At 42.0% G+C, this 25139-nt stretch overlaps 1 protein-coding gene across 1 annotated transcript in view; it reads left to right on the top strand.

Annotated features, from left to right (window-relative positions):
• Positions 1–262: 262 nt before the first annotated feature.
• Positions 263–25139, top strand: part of LOC121611559 (short transient receptor potential channel 7-like) — a 47240-nt gene continuing 22363 nt past the window's right edge. The window contains exons 1-5 of the mRNA XM_041944170.1: positions 263–753; positions 6460–7222; positions 13976–14158; positions 17275–17439; positions 23311–23527. Of these exons, the coding sequence (XP_041800104.1) occupies positions 263–753; positions 6460–7222; positions 13976–14158; positions 17275–17439; positions 23311–23527 (1819 nt within the window). The remainder of the gene's footprint in view (positions 754–6459; positions 7223–13975; positions 14159–17274; positions 17440–23310; positions 23528–25139) is intronic.

Here is a 25139-nt window from a genome sequence, read left to right as displayed (position 1 = left end):
CAATGCAATGTGTGAGTTGAGGTAGTTCATGGTGTTGCCACTTCTTCATTTCCCCCATTTTGTAAAGGGTTGGCTCCCTGCGCGCGCACTCTCGCGGCTTTCTAATTGGTGCGCGCGCTCCCGTGTAAAGGTGGAAGCTTGGCTCATCGCTGCTGCGCGGCTCGGAAGAAACTTATGCGGTTGAAACTTTGACAAACATCGTTAAATGTCTGTCACAAACATTTTGAATATTTAAAGTTTATGCTGCTCACGAACTCTCCCAATGTCTGACGAGGGAGAGGAAAGCGACAGCGGCGAGAGAGGGCATCTCTCCGAGTCTCCCTCCCCGCCTCTGTCTGTCTGTCTTCCCCGACAATCTCCTTCCTCTGCGCGGCCCCTAGACCTCTTCTCCTCCGCCTCTCCGCTGCTGGGGGACACAGACCCGCCTTACCTAGCCTCTCCGCAGTGTCTTCACCCGTCTCAAGAGAACCGGGAACCGGGGGACTCCCCGCACCTCACACAGCCAAAGTTCCGCCAGGGCTTCGGGGACACACCGGGCTCTCCGTTTCTTTCGCGGCGGGATGTACGGATAGACGCGTTGTGCGACCGCTATGATGAGCCGTTTCCTAAGTGGAGAGGACGAGGCGCCTCGAACGCTGAGCGCTTTCAGCACCGCGGACAGAGACTCCACCGCGCTCCGGAGCTCTCCGACCACGGGAACCACTACTCTGTTGAGCACATCGACACCGAGTTCAACTCCGAACCCAGGCAATCGTGAGTCACCCCTCCATATTCACCCGCAACTTTTATTCATCCATACACAGGCATGATAAACAAGTGACCAGTTCGTGGCTTTCTGTTGACTCCATGTGCTTATTTAGGAACTCTGCTATTTGAAGTTATGCAAAGAGGCTGCAGAGCGACAGTTTACAAATGGCAAAGCTGTCCTAGGTTGAGAGAATTTAATCAACAGCAACTAATCCACCTGGGATGTCAACAAGTAGAGGTCAGTTTTGCAGGGAGAAGAATAAAGCAGCCAGGAATTTCACTGAGCCAGCTTCATTCACCTGTCTGTTCAGATATGGACCAATAATTGACACAGCTGTGCTTTACAGGTCCTGTATGCATGAAATCAATAGGAATAGATTTATATCACTGGAAGGTCATCATATATTTTGCTGCCATGCACTGCTTCAGTTGCAAACTGATCCCCTTTCTTAAATAGAACATTTGCAAAACGTGCATTTACTAACTTTTTTTTGCTGTTATTTTTAACTTAGCTTGTGCTGAAATGTGGTGATTTTATCTTAAAAATCAGTTCTCAAATCACTGGGAAGTCTGAAGCTCTCTCCCACCTCATTCAATTAAGCTGATGTGTGCAGCTGCTGTTTATACTGCACTGTGTCCCCTGTGAATGCATGTACAGGAAGGCTACATAAGCAAGTGGAGGGTGGGTGAGTTTGAATGAGTAAGTGTTTTGGGGGGGCTTTTCCACTACAGCCCTTATTCTGTCCTTGTGTTGAGAGAGAGAGTGAGCGAGAGTGAGAGTGAGAGAGAGCTTGATTGGTTCCTGTGCATGAATGCATAAGCAGCAGTCAACAGGGATTGTGTGTTCGTGCGTGCTTGTGTGTTAGCCTGAGTAAGCGAGAGAAACCAGGGCAAAACCATGTGACACTGAGCTGGAGCAGACTACACAAATCGGCTTGCACAGTACATCCCCACAATGTCACACTCATCTCAGGCACAAAATATGCACAGACACACTCATAAAACTCTGATTGGGAACCATGTTGCAAGTGTAGTGTCCTACATAAATAATTTCCCTCAATTGTCCCATATGTTTAACCGCTTCAGTGTAAGAGAACGGCTTGTCAGACCGTTTGGTGGGAGCAGTCCATTGCATTCATGCAGGACACAAATGGGACATAAATGGTGACACTTAATGGGTATTCATGTAGCGCTGCCAGCTTAGCTATGACTAACAGGTTTTGAGAATGGCAGGCCTCAGTGTTGGGTCTTTGATCTGGTCTGCCCCTTTGATACACCAGTGTTCAGCTTGAAAGGCCTCGCATGGAAAATAAGCATGTATGCTGTCACTAATGCCTGACGAGGCTAAATGCTGGACGCCTTTGTGTGTGTGTGTGTGCGTGTCTGTGTGTGTGTGTGTGTGTGAGAGAGAGAGAGAGAGAGAGTGTGAAAGGGTAAAAGAGGGTGAGTGTGCCCCTTTCTCATTACCGGTGAAATATGGTGAGAAACTCACCTTTGATCTTTAAAATTGGCAATTTACTGCTTGAAAAAGTGTATATGCATGTGCATGTGATAAAGAGAGAGTGGACAAGAGCTGAGAGTGTACGTAACTCTTCTAAAATATTCTGCACGTGTCTGTGCACTGTATGCTGAAGCTGTTTTTGTTCATATTTCCACTCCATATTTCAGTGATTTTCAAGCAATACTCGCGTCACCAAAATGTGTGAATCTTTACCAAAAAGCACTTTGTATGTGCTCATATGCATTAATTGGTATAAGAACATGTTGACTGCAGAAACTACACCTTTTCAAAGACCATAACTGGGGTTTTGCTCATTTTAGCCCACCACTGATCAGACTTACACTACTGCTGGCCATCATTCCAAGGAAACCATATGTTTCTAGATGAATTTACTCCCCTCCATCCATGCTTTTCATTCAATCAAGTGCAAAATGTCTCACATTGGTAGACAGGCACAGTGAACATTGTCTTCTTAGCTTGATACTTCAGCAACATAGAGCAGAACAGCAGTCGCTTTCTGGCTGTCAACTAAAATTTGGACGTCGTGTGACTGTGATTCTAAAGTTTCCGAAATCAGAATTCTCCAAAGGAGAAGAGACATGAAATGGAAAAATGGAAATTAAAATTGAAGTCATACCGTATAACTCACAGTAGAGGCAGCTTATTTTTCTTTGGTGGGTTATCTATTTCACTAAGGGGCTTACTTCACATTAATGATGCTTGTCGTTTTATTCTAATCCAAACACAGTATCACTGGTATGACAGAACTACAGCTTGCCTGGATGAGGCAAGATTTCTTCAGCAGTGCGCTGTAATATAGTTGGAATCACCAGTAGCAGTGGTGCACGATAGTTTCCCCCTTTTCTGACAGTTTAATAGGGGAGGGAGCTGCTTGCTTGGACACAGGCTCTGCAGAAGCCTTTGACTTGGATGCAGCATCAAAATTAGAGCTGCAAGTCAGTAACAGCTGAAGCAGTGCAGTCTGTATTTTAGGGATTAAAAGCTGTTAACATATAATCATATTGCCAGTTGCTTCAAGCAGTCCATTACCCCTAAATTAAAAGGAACGTGGAAAGGTTGCCAATGTTGCGAATCAACATTCATTTCCATTGCATTTTGTTTTGTCAACTGTCAGCATCCAAGTTAACAAGTGGTTAGTGAGGACAGTCAAACATCCAGACAAACATGCAAACTCAGATGTCTTTTTCTCAGGTGTTTGTGAAGGAAAGAAGGGACTACAATATTGGATTTATATTCAACACGTAGGCAGAAAAACAACACTAGTGGGATGGGATAGCCCTTCTCTCTGTAGCATGGCATCATCTTCAGCCACACAAATGTTGAGAGTGAAGTCTGCTGGTCTCGGTTGCAACAATTGTAATGTAACAAGTCCTGTAGTCATAAGAGCACAATATGACGTCTGAATACAATTGTATACACTATATGGAGTCATACATATACACAATTCACTTACTCATTTTTCACTTACCCCCCCATCTCTCTCTCTCTCTCTTTCTCTCTCTCTCTCACACACACACACACACTCTTTTTCTCTCAATCCATCCATCCATCCATCCATCTCCATTATGTCTCCCTCCTCCTATGTTTGTGATTGTAATTCCGCACAGAAATGATGCAGGTGAATTCTATTGCAGATCTGAATCACAAACAGTCAGAGATGGATGGAGAGGAAGATAGAGAGGGATGGGAAATGGCCATTCATTACATGACTATGAGGTTATCTAAATGGGCCGGCAGCCAGACTGTCCCCTCAGTCATAAGGGATTCCTCCCAATGCTTACAAATATGTCTGTGAGAGTGTATGTACGTGTGTGTGTGTGTGTGTGTGTGTGTGTGTGTGTGTGTGTGTGTGGACACAGGGGTTGGGGGAGAGATATTGGCTACAGCACCAACAACACAAACTACAGCCTTTAGAAGCCAATACCTTATGTTATCACAAGCCAGATAAAGGCAGTATTCACTGCATGGCTTTCCTGGATTACGTCACGTTTTACAGATGATGTATGTTGTGTCCATGTTCTGTGTGCATACTGATGGTGCTGATGTTGCCACACACATGTTATCCATGGGGCTAAACCCTGTGTCCACATTTGTCCTCTTGTGTGTGTGTTCATTTGTGAGATAGATATCAATTGTGTGTGTGTGAGAGAGAGAGAGAGAGAGTGAGAGAAAGAGATAAAGAAGAAGATTTTGCCATCTACCATTGATTGGCAGCCCAAGGCATACACAGCTGATTGTGTAAATCGAAAATCAAGAGCTGCAGGCCTATTATACCCCTTAAACACACACTGACAAACTCTCTCTCTTCCCCCCCTTCACACACACACACGCACACACACACACACACACACACACACACACTCTCCCACAGTGATTTGCCTTGGTGAGCTCTCTCCATCCTCTCAGTTCCACATCCTTTGACGCCCCCAGGGAATGTTTTTACCATGAACAGGTTTCCATTTTCACCTTTTCCTTCCAGCCTGCTGTGCATACACACACACACAAAAACAAGCACACACACAAAGTAAGGGGAATTACAAATAGCCTCAATCATAAATAACCATACTCGTTTTTTATTTATTTCGGTGGCAGTTTTTATTGTGAAAGCTTGTCATTTGTAAAGTCACTGCACCAATGCAGAGAACACAGTCTATTCGAGTTAACAAGCCGGTGTGTTGCCTTCTAGTCGACTTAATAAGAACTGTTTCAGTTGCACTTTGCTATCATCTTAGCATTTTATAAATTAAATCTAAAGTCTTAATTGGTTATTTCACACTGGCTCAAACTAAACTATTCTGGGTCATGATTTTCCACCAACACCGCTACTAATTTGCCATCCCCCATTTTTCATTTCAAAGCTTACCCATGTGCAGTATCTCTCGCTCCACTCCCACACTGTCAGTCAGTCTTTCCTCCTCTCATTTTTTCAGCTTTGGGGAACATCAAGGCTTTTTTCACAATGCAGGTCAGAGTGTCAGGCTGCACAGCAGATGCAATCACTGTGACAGATCTTTGTGGTTCTAAAAAATACAATAGGAGGAGTACAATAGTGACAATAAAATTTGTTTTCCAGGAACAGGGGTGATCACCTGGGGTTCAGTGCAAGGTACAGCTAGTTTTATTCGACAAGTCCCCTTTGATGAAGGTTTTTTAACCACTATGTCCTGCTGGGATGTGACGGCGTGTCACCAGAAATAGTGCTCCATTTAGGAAGACAAACAAATAAGGACATATTGAATAGGAGCCTGGTCTCATTCCCAGAGCATCAAATAATAACATTTTTGTCACTCCCCTCGGCATTAGAGACACAGGACTTTCAACTGTAAACCCATCCACGACAATATTCAATATTAGATGCTCAGAGAAGGTGACATAGTATGAACTGAAAGAAAGTCCACAAATGGAGGAAGGTGGGGTGGATAGATGGGTCAAACAAACACACAACTTTCGCTCAGGAGACTGGGGTTGAAGTCCTGTGAGAAAACCATAAATAAGACCAAAAGTGAAAAATCTTCTAAACCTAACCTGGTGTCTCAACCAAACCGAACTGATGGGTTTACATTGAATTTAATTGAAAGCCCCAAGTGTCTCATACAGAGATACAGAGGGGAAAGACAAAGCATTGGTATTTGACGCTCTGGGAATAAGAGTGGATCGTGAATAGAGCTACATGGGTAAATTTTCATGCCTGTGTGTATGTGTGTGTTGATAGATAAAAACCGATTGACCATTGGCCAAAGAGCCTCTTTGGTTGACCATAGGCTCATAGTGTGACTTTGTCATGCCAGAGCCAATTAAGGTGACAGCTTCATTTCTTTCTTGCCTATTAAAGCTGTTGACCTGGTATGGCCCCTGCAATGAGCTTTGACCCTGGCAGCGCTTGACTGATCGGGCAGGAGACAGATATATCACAGATGTCTCTGTGGGACTTTCTCTGGGGTCACACGGAGAAGTCCGTGTTAAGCACTGCTGATGATGTTTGACCAGTCCCTGTCCACGTAGGACATCCACAAGGGGAGACAGTAATGACTTTGTTTGCCTTGTTACACCATTGTCACTTTGATGAAACTAATGATACTGTCTTTTCCTCTTGCCTCCGTAATTTGCTCTCTTGCTCCCCTCTTTCCTTCCTTTACCCTTCATCACTTCATCACTCCTTCACTGTCTGCTCTCCTCTTTCATGTCTCCAGGGTGGAAGCCATGCATCGCCGTCACACGACATTGAGAGAGAAGGGGCGTCGCCAGGCAGTGCGCGGCCCAGCCTACATGTTCAATGAACGTGGCTCGCCCCTGACTGCAGAGGAGGAGCGTTTCTTGGATGCTGCCGAATATGGAAACATTCCTGTGGTCCGCAAAATGCTGGAGGAGTCCAAAACCCTTAACTTCAATTGTGTGGACTACATGGGCCAGAATGCTTTGCAGCTGGCGGTGGGTAATGAGCACCTAGAAGTGACCGAGCTGCTCCTAAAGAAGGATGGTTTGGCCAGGATCGGGGATGGTCTGCTTTTGGCTATCTCTAAGGGTTACGTTCGAATTGTTGAAGCCATTCTCGCCCACCCTGCTTTTCGCGGAGGTCTCCGACTGGCTTTGAGCCCTCTGGAGCAGGAGATGCGCGACGATGACTTCTACGCCTATGACGAGGATGGAACGCGTTTTTCGCACGACGTCACGCCCATCATCCTGGCTGCTCACTGCCAGGAGTATGAGATCGTTCACATCCTTTTAACGAAGGGGGCTCGCATAGAAAGGCCACATGACTACTTCTGTAAGTGTTCAGAATGTGTGGAGAAACAGAAGAAAGACTCGTTCAGCCACTCACGCTCCAGGATGAATGCATATAAGGGTCTGGCCAGCGCAGCTTACCTGTCTCTCAGCAGTGAAGACCCTGTGCTGACCGCCCTCGAGCTCAGCAATGAATTGGCAAGACTGGCCAACATTGAGACAGAGTTTAAGGTAAGGTAGTTGTCTTTCTCAACATCTTTTACCTATTGGTTTTTATTTACAGATGTTTTACTATTTCTATTCCGTCACTTTTTAATGGCTTATATGGGTTGCCAAAGGGTTGATTGGATTTAGTGGTGTGGGGAAGGAAGGTAAAGAGGAGGAATGCTCATCTTCAAGACACACACACACACACACACACACACACTAGATTTAAAGAGTTCAGAATGCTAAACAGCTCTGCTGTGAATGTTGGATAGAGTAATGTATCACCTAATGTAATTACAGTGCTTTCATCCTCAAGTTCCCTGACATTCTTTATCGTCATTTTTTCAGGAATTTAGGAAGAATGGGGATGTAGTGCTGAATGAATAATTGTAGCTCCATCTGAGACCCTCATTTTGAATTGATTTTCCAGTGTACTCCCAGCCTTTTATTACTCTTCTGGACTGCCTTTTACCGATACAATCTCTCCTCAGCTTGTGGTGAAATAAGAATTGTAAAGAGAAACGCTTAAAATAAAATTTGAGAGATTTGTGTGCGCTTTTACTGAGAAAAAAGACACTAAGCACTGCAGTCACTGAAATGAACTTGGCTTCCGTGATAATGTTGGTGGTGGAAGAGTAAAGACTGTGTGTGTGTGTGTGTGTGTGCGCGCGTGTGTGTGTGTGCGGTGGAGAAAATTAAGTTGCTCATGTGTGTAATAGTTAATGATGTTGTTTGAAGTGGCTGGATCTAAGGTCTTCACATCTTTGACTCATAGCAGGCCCAAACACACACACACACACACACACACACACACACACACACACACACACACACACACACACGCACAAGTTGACTTCAGTCCCTTTTTGGAACATTACATAGACTTACATTCATTTCCTGGAGACTTACCCTAACCCTAACCATAACCACTGACCCAAAAAGCAGTTTTCCAATTTGGGAGACGGCTTTTGTCCCCAATTGGACAAGTCGTGAACTCGTCTTTAGTTGGAAATTTGTCCCTGAAAGTAGTCTATGTCAGAAACACACACACACACACACACACAGATATTTTCTTTTCTAGGAATCAAACCTGGATGTGCTGGCATCTGTTCTGAAGCAGGCTGATTGGCTCGGCCCGGGGGAGCAACGTGCTCACTCACGCGGTGTGACAGGTTCGGGCAAGCTTGAGGTGGAGAGGGAGATGATTCCCACCTACTGTGCCAGCTGGTACACCTGTCCCGAATCAGTTGGCTTGCGATATTAAGGCCAGCACACTCACTGACAAATGAGACTCACTGAGGGAGACTAACTGCCACACTGAAGAAATACTTGGTGGGAAAAAAAAAGTATACTGTCACCATTTGACCAGTAATGCTGGCCGATGCAGTTAGAATTATTATTACTATATCGCTCATTGTAAATGCAAAGTTCCCAACTTTCGATTCATTTTGTCACATGGCATCACCATCTCTATACTGTAACAATGTAATGATAACAACTAAAATAAGCCAAAAATGGCATTAAAACTGAAATGGAACAAAATAAACGAACTGATATTAAAATCATGCATTACAAGAGGAAAAACATGTTTAAACCAGACAATGTTTTAATGACAGATTATTCAAAATCCTTCATTTGAACAACAAAATCAGACAATCACAATCTGAAAATCCAAACGTGAAATTAGTCCTTTTCATCTGTCAGCTGAGGGCTTTAAATATCCCCGCAGCAAATAGCAAGTGGACGAGTCTGCACTGTTTTCAAGCACTGCATTTTGGTGCAAGGCCTTCATCTGCAGTTTTAGAGAGATACTCCAACACTTTGTCTCCAGCTGCTTTGTTTTCTGTGTTCGGTGTGGTGATAATTATGTGAAATCAGTAAGGAGTGGAGTCTTGCTTTGTTTCTCTGCCAAAGAAATCTTTTAAAAGCCACTTCATGCCTCTATGGCATTGCCTTATATTCCACAGTGTGATACATTGCCCTGTTATGTGTATCATCCCTTGCATCCAATAGGCAGAAAGTTTTGGATTTACTGTAGATGATGTCTTCTTTCTAAAAAAAAAAAAAACCTAAAATAGTTTATTGTCCAAATTTTCTAGTTTTCTTTTATGATTTTCTGACAGTTTCTCTGTACAGTATACAGTTTCTACTTTATCGGGCTTTGTACGTAGAATTTACAGAAGAATAATCAGCAGAGCACACTTGTGTGGCCGACGCTGCTCAGCTCCCATTGTTTACTTACTGAACTATATTTATAGTTGAGATCATTAGTGTAAAAAGCATGATCATAATTGAACCAATCAGATAAAAAAGCCTGATAAAATTACAATTTCTTTGCTTATTTTTTGTCCCTGTATCTGTCCATGTGTTGCTGCATGTTTTTCCAGCGCACTCTGTTTAATTCTGTCCGTCCTATGTATCCGTTGCTCAGTTCTTCTTCCGACCTTTGTGTTTGTCATTCATCCTTCCTGCTTGTCACTCTGTTTCCCATCTCCAGACAAGTTAATGAGAGAGGCTCACCTGAGGGACCAGAGTTGTGTTGGAGCTCATCCGTCTCATTACCATCTCATTATCACCCCGTCTTCTCTTTATATTTGACTCCCTGTCCCTTTTCATTTCATCCTCTCATTATATTAAAATATCAAATAATGTTAAGACAGTGTCCTAGTGGCCTTAGACAGTTCTGTCTCATATGGCGGAATCAAACATGGCGAATAAGAGTTAGGGCATAGTTTATGAGGCATCATCTCACTAAGAATAAACGAGACTTTAGCAAATGAAACTATACTTTATGTCACTGATGACACCTTTATATACAAATATCCAGTATTATATAAATGTTAACAGCCACTGAAACAATGTTTCCACCATGATTTTATCACTGAACAAAGTCTGACTTAATTGATTTGCCATCAGTTTTTTAAAGGTTTTTTGTGTTTCTGTAATACTGCGCTTCATTGCCTTTATTGTCTTACCAATCATAGTGAAAGGTAACCTGAGCTCATGAAATGAAAACAAAAATGGCCTGAAGGCAGTTCAGCAGCACCTAATTATGTTTCTTGAGCGAAAACCTCCTAGTTGAAAAATTTGCTACTTGGTACTTTTATGAGAAAGGGGTTGCAGGCCTGACCCCGTCTTTGACTCTGTAATAAGCTGACACGTGTACTGTGGTTTGTGAATCGCCGGTGTCAAGATTTGAGAGCTGACTGCTGAACGTCAGCCTATTTATTGAAGGAAGCTTCCAAATTCACATTCCCCACACAGTCTTAATTATGACAGTGGTGTTTCCGTCTCATTGTTTCCTGGGTTCGATGTTCTGACAGCATAGCTTGTGATGAAACATTATTCAGCAATCAAGAAGTTGGAGATTTTTACAAGCACATGAATGCATTGTGCACATTTAGCCACACAGAGCAACCCATCTCCTTCCAATTGTATAGATTTCCTCCACAACTCAAAGCACTATGGGTTCGCCTCCGTATGTAAGAACTAAATCCAAGCATGAAGTACTTGGGTTTAGGTTTAGGTTTGGATGGATTAAATTTGGTCACTGTCACTGAAATCACTGTACTGTCTATACCTAAAGGATGTTTTATCCACCAAGGTGTCAGGATTTCTACTTGTACAGCACTAAAATTCATCAATAACAGTATTGTCAGATTAATGCAATATAGCATAGGAATATCCTAACATAAGAAGTGTTTACATACTAAATGCTACTATGTTAACATGCTAAATGTATGCACAGAATCAGAATGTAGAAAAGGATACTGCATGCATTTACACAGAGTCAAGTGCAAGCAAACACTACTTTCTCACGCACTGGCAAACATTAGAAACCTGTCAGAGTGCAGAGATGAGAGAGCTGCTCTCGTGCTGCACGTCGGATGTTTATGTGGGGACTGCTACAGGCATATCAGAACCTCCCTAACAGCCTAACATTTATCTTCAAACATCTAGCTTTTCATGACAGCCCATCAATTTCTCATACGAGCCTCAGGACACACACACGCAAACACACATACAGTACACACAAACCCCCCACGTAGCCTTAGGAGACTCAGCGAGAGAGAAAGAAAGTAAGGCGGACGAGGGTATCATTAAATTTTTTTTTAAATCACATTGCACTCTGTGCTTGTGCCATGCCAGTTTTAGTTGAATTTAGTTTAAATGAAGACACACAGCCGCAGAGAAAGTGAAAAAAAGAGGAAAACTGATGGTGGTGAATGTCCACTGAAGTGCAGCAATATAAACTATCTATCCCTTTTTTCTTCTCAGCCCTCCATCTTACATCAAGTCCATCCCTCCGTGTTTGAGGCTTGGCTCATGTCCCCCAGAGTTCACTTGTCTGTAGCCGTTCTCACTCTCCATTTTCAATCTCACAGCAAGTCCTTTATCTCAGCCACTGAGGCACAATCCACGTACCATGAACTGTGGTTGCATTTTCACAGTGTGTGCGGTGTCTGTGTGTATGTGTGTGTGTTCTTGATGTGTGTTACATCTTATGATGTAAACATTGGTGATGAAAAAATCATTCTTGTACCTATGTACCCTGAAGCCTTACCTTTACCTGAATGTAAACACACATGAAATTGTAATCAACTTCTTTCACTTAGCAGCCGAAGGGTTAGATCACATGCGTGAAATTAGAGAAGCATGTGAGCACATTTGCATATTCACTTCACGTGGGGTTCTGGTGAACTGGTAGTATGAATTTCGCTTCAGCAGGCAACAGTCATTTGCCAGCATTTGCACACATATGACTGTACCCTTAAGGTAAAATACAACAAATGCCACCTTTTCCTTCATGTTCCCCAATGGGCCAACAGATGCTCGCAGCCACTGCTTGATACCCAGAATTCACTTTTTCATTTGCAGATAGTGACTGGCCTTTTGACCAACCTTATCTCACAAACCTGATGGGCTGGATTTTACAATATATTGCCTCAGTTTTGCATTTAAGAGTACGAACACACTGTGATTGTAAAAAAATGCTCCATTTTATATTCAAGACAGACACTGTGCAAGTTGTACTAGACAAACCTCCCTTACAAAGAAGGTCAAACGCTGGAGGAATGCAAATCATGTTTGTGGTCTGTAGGTTACCAAAATACAGGACATATGTACTTGATCATACCTGCTCACAGCTGGCCCTAAAAAAAAAAAGTGAGAGCAGAACTGCTTACTTCCCACCACTTCCCAATCACAATGATTTTGTTGCGGAAATCAGTGTAAACGTTTTGAGGAAAGTACCTATTATCAGCACACTGTAATGGCATACTTGTGCACAAACCTAACACAGCAGTGAATGCATAATAAGAATCAGACCTTAGGGAGTTTAAACCTGCCAGAAGCTCCAAGCTGCTGACTGTTTACCTGTTTGGCCAAGTGTTGAGAAACAGAACAAGATGGGAGGGCGAAGAAAGAAGGGTGAGAAATGAACTGTGTGGGGCAAGACACAGGGGCAAAAGGTTGAAGCTGCGTGAAGTAACAGGAGGAGGTGCGAGGGTTGAAAAACCTGACAGGAATTGTGAATTGTAGTGAAGCAGTCATATTCAAGTCCAAGGGTTCCAGAGGTAAAAGCCACAAATCATTTTCTTCCATTTGACAACGGTGATCGGCACTTTCCCCGACTAGAATAAGGAACACAAGTTACTATCTTGTGCGCCTATGACAAAAAGAAAATCTCTCAGGACTTTGGGAGTTCCTTGAAATTGGGATGGCATTTCTGTGTTTACTAGCAATTCTCAAAAACTTACATCCTCCTTCCCAACATATAGAGCGCAGCTTCAGAATTACCTTCATTCCACAAAGAATGTCAATACCAAGGTGTAAATAAGTCATCAGTGATGCTTTCATTCAACTGATAAAACAACATCTCAGTGAAGTCGTTCAAAAAAGAGAATGGAAAGCTGCACACTTTTAACCCCTGGGTGTTTGCAGAACCAACAGTCTTTATAATAAGTTTAAATTAATGCATTGCAGTTATGAGTGTGCAGCTTTCCATCATCTTTTTTTTCAGTCAACCAACACACATTCATTGAATTTTGAAAATGCTGGCTAAATAAAATGCAAATGAGCATTTCTATCAGCTACTATTATGCAAATATTCTGAAGAGAGTGCCACAACATTGCAACAGTAACTCCTCTATTACTCTTCTAAATCCAAAATATGGGGTTTTGTGGGCTTTTAGTGTATTCTGTTGTACCTAAGACACACGCTTCTGACATGCATACATGGGTACAGTGGGCTAGTGACAGCACTGTGGTGTTTGGTTTGATCAGTTTGATAAGCTATAACAAGTTAAACAAGTCAAGTGGACTCCCTGCAAGACAAGTATAATTTATAAAGATGACAAAATGTCAAATATACACCCAACTGACTTTTTTTTTTTTTTGCAAAGTGAAGCTGATTTATTTCAAGATCAAAAGGTCATAAACCAAATCACAGTGTCACCCTGACAGTTTTTTTCACACCCCAGCCATATTATAATTGCAAATGAGAATAAAAGGCACTATTAGATGACATTAACTAATACAGGTGAGGATCCAAAGGGGGCATCTAAAGGCTCAGTCTCAACTTGACAAATCTACCCTCTCATGATGCATTTGTGTTGTGCGGTCTAAAACCAGATGTTTGACTCAAAATTGATGTTTAAATTCTATTTAGAGTCAACTCTGTCTTATCCCTGAATTTTTCCCTCCTGTGCGTTCTTCCCTCTCTTCCTGTCTCTTCCCTCCTCAAAAACTATTCACCTCCCTCCCTGCCTCATGCAGAATGATTACCGCAAGCTGTCCATGCAGTGTAAGGACTTCGTGGTGGGTGTGTTGGATCTTTGCCGGAACACAGAGGAAGTGGAGGCCATACTGAACGGTGACGTGGACCAGTGCCCGCCGAGCCCCTACAACCGACCCTGCCTCAGCCGTGTCAAACTGGCCATCAAGTACGAAGTCAAGAAGGTAAGATGACCAAAAAATGACCGATGAATCAACCGTCTGCTGTATGTAAAGGATTACTGGTAGTTTCAGTTCTAATTATGGACACACCATGCAAATGCTGAAATCTTGTTAGAATCTATTCCTCTGCTACCATCAACAACATACTGCAAATATCAATAATAAAAACATGCAGGAGCACGGTACGAAGGAAAAACAAAAGTGGTGGTTGTCTGTGTCAACCGCTTGAATTGACCTATTAGCATGTTCAGTACCAAAGCAGGAAGTGATGTGGCATTTTTATGGTACAGCAGCTCCTGAAGGTGAGGAGGCCGGCGGATGGTCATATGTAGTGTCTGGACTTCAACACCTGGGCTCATTAAGCATATTCTAAAGAGGGTACTCCAGATATGTATTATTACATCTATAAATTGGGGGACTTGCAAGACACAAATTAAAATGAGAATCAGAGGTGGAGATATCCGCAAACAATGGAACCTACATTTACTGAGATCTGATGAGAACTTGTTGGAAGAGCTACATATCCACCCTGCCAAGAGAGAATACCTTTATGGATGAATAAAAAATCACATCACGTTACAAAATTCTAACCCACGCCCTGTTCTGTTTGGGATTATTTGGTTATTTGGGATTATTATAATCCACAGATGCACATTATTAACTGTTGCTTTACATTTTTTTCCATAGAGATAAATTAATTACAATAAGTGCCAAAATCTCTTAAGAACATAACATGGAAGAATACCAAACATGTTTTTTCTGCGGTGTTCACTTGGAACATTGTATATCTGTGTAAGGACGACAGTGTCTATTTGCTATTTTGTGCACGTGTACAAACAGTATGTTATATTTTCATATGTTTGGCCTCTGAGGGTCCTATGTAAACAACAAACTGGCCTTCATGTCAGAGAGCTAATCCCTGCTGTGCAGAGGTGTTCTTACAAAACGTCAAACCAAATCCCTTTTCCCCATTTCCTCCTACTATACCCCCCCCACACACACACACAAACACACACACACACACACACACACACACACACACACACACACACACACTCCTATTCGACCTTCATGTGCTGCTTTTTTTCTGTAAGCAGGTGTGTGTGTGTGTGTGTGTGTGTGTGTGTGTGTGTGTGTGTGTGTACAGTACACAGCCTGTTGAAGCTGTGTTTTTATCCTGTACAAGAGAGCGTGACCAATACTCAGAGAGCTAATTACACAGGAGGCGAGGAGAGAGGGAGGGGTAGATTGCCATGGAAACCAGGTGGAGCATGACTGCATGATGCTGGACGCAGAGTTCATGTCATGGGTCAGAGGGTTGAAAGGCTGGTCGCTTGACACTGCTGGGAAACTATGTTAACGACGATTTAGTGTGCAGTGTTTATGGTTGACCGTGGTTTCCCTCTGAAGGTAGAATGATTGAGAGCACACATGCACATTGTGCCGCTGTGCTTTTCGACCGGCGGATGAAATGTCAATCGTCAGCTCAGATTAATGCTCCCTTTATGCGATGACCAGGGAGGCTGATCGGTGAAGGGGTGGTAATGATTGATGAAGTGAGAAAACAAAGAGGAACTCACGGGGGAGCAGGTTTGACCAGAGGTAACCGGATGCTCAGATGTCAGATGTGAACGAAAAACAATACACAAATGCAGAGTTTGATTGTTGACCTCATACTGTGCATCGATTGCTCTGTTGTCCACATCCTTCCCCCAGCTGGTACAAAAACATCCATCCTCTCCTTCCCCACAAGACCAGCGGATGCTTTAATTTATTGCTTCCTTTCTCGGAGTAAAGTCACCAACAGATGCTGAAATGCCACATCAAGCCTTATCCAATAAAGCGAACATGCTTCAGTAATGAACATAAACACGCTTCTTATTTGCTGACACATTTTCATTCTAAATGAAGCCAAGTGGCAGCCGTGAGTGCAAACGTGCTGTGAATAATATATTTTGATTGTAATGAATACACAATAGATGTGCTCTAAACACAGAAAAGCAGCCTGCACACTCAGCTACTTAGGATTACCTTGAATATTAACATTAAAAGGAGCACTCGAAGCCCTCCTCGTGAATATAGTACATTTTTTAACCTCATTCATTTTCACTGATTATATTGACATAATAGCAAGCGAGCACAAGAAAACACCCTGTGTAGCATTGGTACTTTTCATGATAAAGGCAGTAATTAGTAAGTTAATTAATTTTATAGTGTTACAGTTTATTCTGTAGGGTAATTGAGAAAATAAATTCAGTCTGCTGCTTTGGCCATTAAAATCCAACCAGGGTGTTGGGGTTGGACATGATGAATGGATTAATCACTCAGAAATGCAGGTTGGACCATAAAACAACACATATACAAAAGAAATAGGCCAGCCTGCTCAGGAGGAGGACACCTCCCTGGTATACTACCACTGCCAATGGTATAAAACAGGATTTCCAGAGGTTAACAGCAAAAAATGCACCACAGCTCCATGTTTTAACTTGTACAACTCTGAATTAATCGCTGGTGTAATTTTCTTCAGACTGTCCTGCATTCACAAATGTACTTCAAAGTGAAACTCCAAGTGTATTATCAGCAAAATGTACTAGTGCTGAGTGACATTTCTGGACTTTATATGATCATTATTAGCGGTATTATTATGTGGCTATTAGCAGCATTTGTGTGTAAAATATTCAGTAAAAGGCTCCAAGACAGTTTGTTAGATCAGATTTTTATTCTCAGTATGCTGTAATTCTACACTTTTGTTCTTTTGAACCCCAAGGTAACTAGGCCTGCTGTCAGCCTGTTAAATTAGCCAGTTCCATCCTGTTTGTGGCTACTGGGCCATTTCAGTGTAGCTGCCAGAGACGTAGCGTCATGATATTTACTCAATATGCTGCTGCTCTAAAGACTTCACAGACCCCTCAAGGGATCTGTAAAATGATCAGAAGAAATTAAGATGAGCATTGCTTCCATGAAAATGTTTTTATTGTTGGCTGTAATGGCTGCTAATTGTTCCTCTCTCCCCTTTGTCTCTTTCTTTCTCCTCTCTCACATCCCTTGGCCTGTGCCCCATCTCTTCTTTTTTATTCTCCACTGATTCCCATTTCTTGTTCTGGTCTCTCTCTGTCCAGTTCGTCGCCCATCCTAACTGTCAGCAGCAGCTGCTGACTATCTGGTACGAGAACCTGCCCGGTCTAAGGCAGCAGTCCATTGGGGTGAAGTGCTGGACAGTGCTGGGGGTCACCGTAGGTCTGCCCTTCCTGGCTATCGCCTACTGGATAATGCCATGTAGCAAGGTATGAACACACACTAACACAACTCGAGCTCATTGTCCCTCTGTCACCCCTGAACCAGAGTTCATCACACACTACAATGCATGGGTGTTTTTAAATATTCCTACACACTCTGAAATAATTTGAAATCATTATCAAAACCAGAAAATGAAATTAATTGATATATTTCATCATAGCCTCATGTTTGTACTGTACTATCTTACAGAGGCTACTGGAGGCCACATCTCATAGACTGGCATTTACAAAACCCAAATTAGTCACATCAGTAATCTCAAATCCCAGTCACTTGCTTGGGGTTATTGCAGAATGTTTGTGCACACACACAGGGTGGATAAACAGATGTTACCTCCCCAGCATTTTTCCAGGAAAGTCTGACTTCCCAAGTTAGAAAGTTGGGCAGAAAATGTGCTTATATTTATAGCAGCAAGGTAGAGGTAGATGAAGTCATCAATCCTAGCTTCTCTGGCAGTAGGGTGACTGTTTAACTGTCCCATTCACCTTGTTATTCTCATGCTCCAGTTCTTCCAAATGATCTGACTCATAAATGGCACAAAAACTAATCCCTCATCATCAGTGGCCTCACTTACATCTTTATTTCCAGAGCTGCTGTCACCATCAGGTTACTGTGACAGTAAACCAATATGAACTTATTCATCATCATCTCAGTATTTATTCATAATAACAGTCAGCTTAACAGTGTCATCATGAGGACAAACAGGAAAACACAACATTACCCGCAATCACTTGCATCCAGCACGTCGTAAATAACAACTGCAACACTCACGTACCTCAGGTCTCTAGCAACTCTATACACTTAACAAATATAAGCATTATAAAAAGTATGTTTTTAAAATAATGTGACATTTTGACACCAGAATGTGTAGTTTAAGGAATACCAGGAAGTGTAGGCCTTAACGATATCAAATGAATTAGACAGTTTAATAATATAGCCCAAGTTGCTAAAGAACAGAGGTATGCATTTAAGGGTTCAGTGGACTTGTTGCTGTTGTTTCTATGTACTATGACCTCTGATAGGAATGCTCTTATTTTATGTTGTATAACCTATTTTTCATATCATGCTGTATTACACTATGTGGCTGTGGCCAAGTCCCAGACCAAGGCACCTTAAAGATGCATTAAACACCAGAAAACTAAATTGGCAGATGAATGTAAAATCAGTTTCTTTGTTCTTTGATCCTTACCACAAGTTTTTCCTGAGGGTGAGACAAGGCCTTGTTATCTAAATCAGGGTTTATCCTCTGTTCAAAGACCATTTTCGGACTCTCAGACTCAGCACTACCTTTACAGATATGGTTCAACTTCCTTTTCTTCTGAGCTATTCTCCATCACCCTGAGCTGAATGCTAACATGCTAACAGTCCCATTACCATCCCGTTACTGTGCCCATACACGCTAGCTTTAGCAATGCTAACATAACTGCATATTAAAGTCACACCCTAGGCGTCTTTGAGTCAAAGACACTCACTGAAAATTCAATGCCAATCTATCAAGTAGATGTCAAGATACTTAAATCTGGACCAAAGTGTTGGACAGACAGACAAAATGAGTAGCGTGGCTGAAAACCTTACAGATTTCCATTGTAAAGAGTGCAATATAATCAGCATTTGATTATAGGGCCACATTTTGTTAATATTCCATCAAGGAAATTATAATCTGTCAAGTCGCAAAATATGACAGAGGCCACACACACACACACAGGAGTTGTGAGCAAATCTGCTCATCAACCTGGATAATCCTCTTCCTCATCATCAAGTGGTGTGTCTAACTGTGCGTGTGTGTGTGTGTGTGTGTTGAGAACTTCAGTGGCTCATGTCAGGTGTGACTGTTGAATTAGTCATTTTGTGGACTAAGAGAGAGAAAAAGCATCTGATCTCAAGTGTGTGAGAGAGGCGATGGAGAGCAGTAACGCTGAGAGCATCTCCACCAGCGAGGCATGGATTCAGTCAGGAGACGACGCTTTTGATCTGACTGTGTCACAAAAACACCTGTGTATGTTACGTGTGAGTGTGTATTTGTATGTGCATGCGCATGTACGTACGTGCACGCGAGTATGATTGCACTTGATTATGAATCAACCAGCCGATAAGCCTGCGTGTCACAGTCTGACATTTTCTGATGTAGCTGAGAGAGCAGAAAAAAAAGCCGGGTGGAGAAATGACAAATTAATACAGGATGCAATATATTATTATTTTAGTTGTTGTTGTTGTTGTCATTATATTTATATGCATCAATAAAAGACAAGTTAAATACTGAAATGAATGTTTATGCAATTTTAATTACATTGTGAAAGCAGCTCAGCAGAGACAAAAAGGTACATTAAATGGATCTGATAATGAAATAGATAAAGACAGAGTGAATACATCAAGACAGACACCCATTGCAGACAGAGAGCTTTGATGTGATTTGGTTTATGTGTGTAGTGTGTCCTACACCTGGCGTTAATCATGCAATTTTGTTCTGCTCATCTCATCAATTGCTCATCTCTCACAGCTCATAATATTCTCCATTTATATGCCATTGCCACAAGCCATTATCAGAACCCCAAACCATATTACATTTCATACCAGCAGAGAGAGATGAGGCAGATATTGATATTTTTGTTGCTCAAAAAAAGTAGTAAGTCATCAAAGAGGTATGCTTTGGGGGTGATGAAAAACAGATGTGTGCTCGATATTGAATGTTTCTTATTGATTGAAAATGTGAAAAATGATGAAAACACGCAGTGAGTGATGGGAAGCATATCACAGGTGAGCACAAGAATACATTCCAGTCTTCCCTGAGTGACAGAAAAGAGATGAAACACAGAATAAAAGGAAAAAAAAGTGATTGGTAAAGAAAATTGCCTAGGAATGGCTGTCAGGTTCCCATTCTGCAAGAACAAGCTTCATGCTTATGTTAAGGAGTAACTCTGTCTCAATGCTTGATTAGATTTAAGCAGCAAGCGTACAGTTTCCCTCGAAGGTGCAACTTGTAGCATTTTATTATTGATGACTGAGCTGTTGCTGAATTAATTAGTGCTTAGTGCGTGCATACACTGCATTACACTACATTTTACTGTATGATGGCAAGTTGACTAGTTGCTGTGCACCCTCCACTGAACAAAGCAAACAAAAGAAGGAAACAAGGAAATGAAAGAAGGGAAAAAAAAGGAAAGAAGGAATCAAACCGCAAAATAAGAAAGCAAAAGGAAAGAAGGAAATGAAAGAAGGAAACACTGAGAGAAGGAAATAAAAGATGGAAAAAGAGAGGGAAAGATAGAAGAAAACAGAAGCAAAACAAAAAAGGAAATTAAAAGAAGGATAGTAGGAAAACAAACAAAGAAAGGAAACAAGGACACAAGGACACAAAAGAAGCAGAAAAGGAAAGAAGGAATGAAAGCGCAAAGTGAGAAAGCAAAAGCAAACAAGGAAACGAAAGACAGAAATGATACAAGAAGGAAACAGAAGAAGCAAAGAAGAGATCAAAGAAACAAGGAGACAAGGAATGGAAACAAGGAAACAAATGAAGGAAACAATGAAAGGTAACTTCCTCTGTAGTATCTTGGGAGATTCAAACCCAGGTCCAGTTGATGCGCACAGGACAGGGTCTCAACCCACTGCTCACTGATTCAATGACTGGACCATCACTGGATAATAGTCTGCAGTATCTCAACCTTCGTCAGTATGGGTCAGATTTTTTTAAGGAACACTTTTAGGTCTAGATCCATTGCACCTTTCAGCTGTTCATCATGTCTTAAATGGCTTTTTATGGTGTTGTTTATCTGTTATTTATTTGTTGTGCACTGTGAATACAATGCATATACTGTTTGTTATTGATTTGGTGGTAAATGAGTTTCCCCACGGGGATTAATAAAAATGTCGAATCTAATCTAATCTGATAAGGATGCAAAAATTGCATCACCCACAGAACATTAGACTTATTAAGAAAGAAAAGGGTTTCTGATGCAGAGCTGTAACTCTATATAGTCAAATAGGGGATCGCATGTTTAATGGCTGACCAATTAGATAATCGAAATTCCTGAATGGGATTGTGCAGTCATGTGTGAGTTACAGAGAGAGAAGTGGAGAGAAGGAACAATGAGAACAGAGACTCCAAAATGTACACATTTGTAGAGTCTCCCATATTTTTTAAGATTTACTTTTACATATTATACCATCATTTAAACACAAAGTGGATATAGAATATAATCTACACTGTGACAGAAGGTCTCTGCTCTGTATCTAGTTCAGTAATTATTTAGAGTGGACGCCTGTGTGCACAGTGTATGTCAGGCTTGATTCTCCCAGGTGAAAAGATATTAGGGAATAGTAAAGCACACAGCAGCTCCATTCAAGCCTTGTGAGATTTCCATTTTGCACCAAACGTCTTTTATTCATTCCTCACCCGGCTGCTGCCACCAGCTACCGATTCGTTGTGGGCGAGAAGATCGGCTCTTGTCACCACCGCGCTGATAAAAAAGAAACCCGTGGGGTTTGCAGTCGTCACACAGGAGCAGTCCTGATCTAGGATGACCATCTCATTTCAGCTGAGGGGTGAAATGGATCGGCCTTATCAGCGCTGCAGATGGGATAAATGAAGGAGGCAGAGCCATCCCAGTGGCAGGAGGAGGTTCAGAGGATGGTTTGCAGGGTTAAAATTTACCAGCCAGCCTCTTCCCACATGGTTTAGCAGTGTGTGTGGCATGGGAACAGCTATTGAACCTGATTGTTAGTGTACATGCAGAGAGTCGAGATATCCTGTTGGTAGTTAATATTGAACACAGCAGGCTTAGAGAGCGGCAAATGTTGGGGTCTCAATGATGTGTGTGTGTTTCTGTGTGTGTGTGCATGAATGTGCATTTGTGTGTCCTGGCATTTTTTTGTGCTATTATATAAAGGTCCCTCTGTGTGGTGCCGTGTTTAATGCGCCTTGTGCAGCACCGCCTTGCATCACGTTCTCCCCATATGGTGCATTACCACAAATCCTGCTGGTTGTTTGGCATCTAGTTACTCTGGCATTATGTTGCTGTGAGAGCGATCGGTGGTTAAGCGCATCCACAAATTGCAACAGCTGCTGTTTGCCTGCTAAGATGGTTGTGTAGTGGTGCTTTTCATATTTTGATCTCTGTGGACCAAAATCTCAGCAAGGCTGCAAGAAGCATGAGCACTGAGTTATGTTGGTAAATATAAACAGATGTTTTGTTTGGCTGCAATTTTACACAAAAAAACTGTTCTTAAACCCTCAAACATTTATCTTTAGCCTGATTCTGTTACACAAAAGTAGATTTTAAAGCTGTTTGCTATTTTGCAACTATTTGACAAATATGACTAATGAAGATGTCTAACGTTGTAATGGGTCATTCCACCTCATTATATTTTGTAGTGACATGAAAGGGCTTCAGATTAAAGATATCCAGCCATGCTATGGAGAGGTTTTGGTTTATCCCCACACAATCCTGCAGCTGGCTTCACATTATTGCACTAATCTACAGGTGGCGGTAATGCACCAAGACATGCAGCAATGTGTTAACAATGGAAGGGAAGAAGAAGACTGCTAGCGAGGAAAACATGGATGTAAACCTGGTTCAAAGTGACAAAGCCTTTCAAATGATTTACAAGAAATGAAATGCAGTCAACATTTTTGTTTGAATTAGTCACACTGAACACTGGACTTGGCAATGGATCAAGTGACAATGTGACCAAATGAAAGGTGAAGAAACCACAGAGCTGATTATTCTGGCACAATCTCTTCATTGTTTGTCTGTTTTTATTTGTGTTTTGCACAGTGTCCATGCTTGTTTGGAATTGTAGTTGTATTTGTAAACCACCAACACACAGGAAAATTTATCCTATTACATCTTCAATCTTCTCACCAGATTGGTCAGATCCTGCGGAGCCCCTTCATGAAATTCGTGGCTCATGCTGTCTCCTTCACCATCTTTTTGGGTCTGCTGGTTGTCAACGCCTCCGACCGCTTTGAGGGTGTCAAGAACCTGCCCAATGAGACCATCACAGACCACCCGCGGCAGGTGTTCAGAGTCAAAACCACGCAGTTCTCCTGGACAGAGATGTTGATCATGAAGTGGGTGTTGGGTGAGTTGCCTTCTCATGCACATGGTGTACACACACTGTGCTGGTGTTCTAAATTATCTGCAGTCAAAACCAATTAAAATGCAAATAGATGTAAGATAGTCGGTGTCTAGGCAGATTCTCCTACATGATAAGAAATAGGCTTGACATGGTATGTAAGAGAGTCAAGGCTTATTTAGTTTTTAATCAGTATGGATGTACTTTATCAGTGTGCAAGCAAGAAGAGTGACAATGTTTTAAAAGTTTTGGATGTTAATCCAAACTATCTTTTCAAATTTTTCTACAACACAACACTTTTACAGATTTACAGATTTTAAAGCAGCACCATACCAACCAAATGGATGAAGGCCAGTGTTATCAGTTCATGTTCTTTCATCGTTCAAAGATCAAATAGAAGTTTCCTGGTTAGATGCAGCACAGGTCAGACTTGTTGAAGCAGTGGCCATGCTGAGTCCGAAAGATAAACTAGAGGAAGCTTTGGAAGTTAACCTCAGAGGTGGTGCTGAGGAAATATGAGAGGGGGGAATAGAGAGACAGAGAAAATGAGGAAAATGAGAGCCATTGAGGGGAAAAGATAAAAGTAGAGGTCTCTGCGGGTCCTAAAAAGGTGCAGAAATGTACCTCCCAGAGCAAAACCGGTCCCTATCATCTGGGAACCGGACCCATGCAGACACAGACCCGACAGGTGCAGCTGAATGCTGTTAACAAGCTGACGTTATTACAGGTTTTCAAAAAAAAAAAAAAAACTTCTCCCTTGTGCTGGGCTGTGACACATAATCCATCCTTCTTGCCAAGAAAGTTGCTGGAATACATCCAGTTTTTCTGTCAGTCCTGTCCTGCTGATTGAAACGGCACGGCTAACCCATTCATTATTTCAGCTCAAAAGTCCACTTGCTGTCACGGTGACAGATAATAAATGTGACTCATTTACAATCAGCTTTGCAGTTTTGTTGCATCGAGTATAATAAAGATAATTTTGACTGTTTGCCGCTTTGAACTGTAATAACTACTGTTTGTTCATCACCACAGCTGCTAATGCTAACATTGATAATTTACTATCTTCTGGGCTCTCTGAGATGAGTCTGTTGTAGCTCCTGTTGTTTTTTCACCTTCGCTCCCAGCCCTCAACCCTCATTTTAATGTTACAATGTTGCAAGTTACAGTACACATTAAATAGACCTGGGACCTGTGGTAATGGAACAAGACCCAATCCAGACCTGACTGACAGTCTAAAACATGAACATGAACCTTTCAAAGGTTGGGCCTTGGGTCGTTGGGTTCCAGTTGACCTGTGAAGACCTGTAGATGGATTTAAAGGAAGGGGTGGAGTGTATAGAAACAGGGTGATAGACAGAGTTGACAGAAAGACAAATACAAGCTCAACAGATATAGTAAATAGCCCATGGCAATATCTGTCAGACCTCAGCTGCTTCCCATCTACTGATGTTCTTCCTTTCATCTACTCACACACACACACACACACACACACACACACACACACACACACACACACACACACTCATATAATAACATTATGTCAGGTTTGTGCATGTTGGTGCACATATGGTTCTCTTTTTACTTGTTTGCATACAATGGCACCTTTTTTTTCCCATCT

Source organism: Chelmon rostratus, chromosome 9, assembly GCF_017976325.1.
Source record: "Chelmon rostratus isolate fCheRos1 chromosome 9, fCheRos1.pri, whole genome shotgun sequence".
Taxonomy (NCBI): Eukaryota; Metazoa; Chordata; class Actinopteri; order Chaetodontiformes; family Chaetodontidae; genus Chelmon; species Chelmon rostratus.
This window is presented reverse-complemented; position numbering and strand designations above follow the sequence as displayed.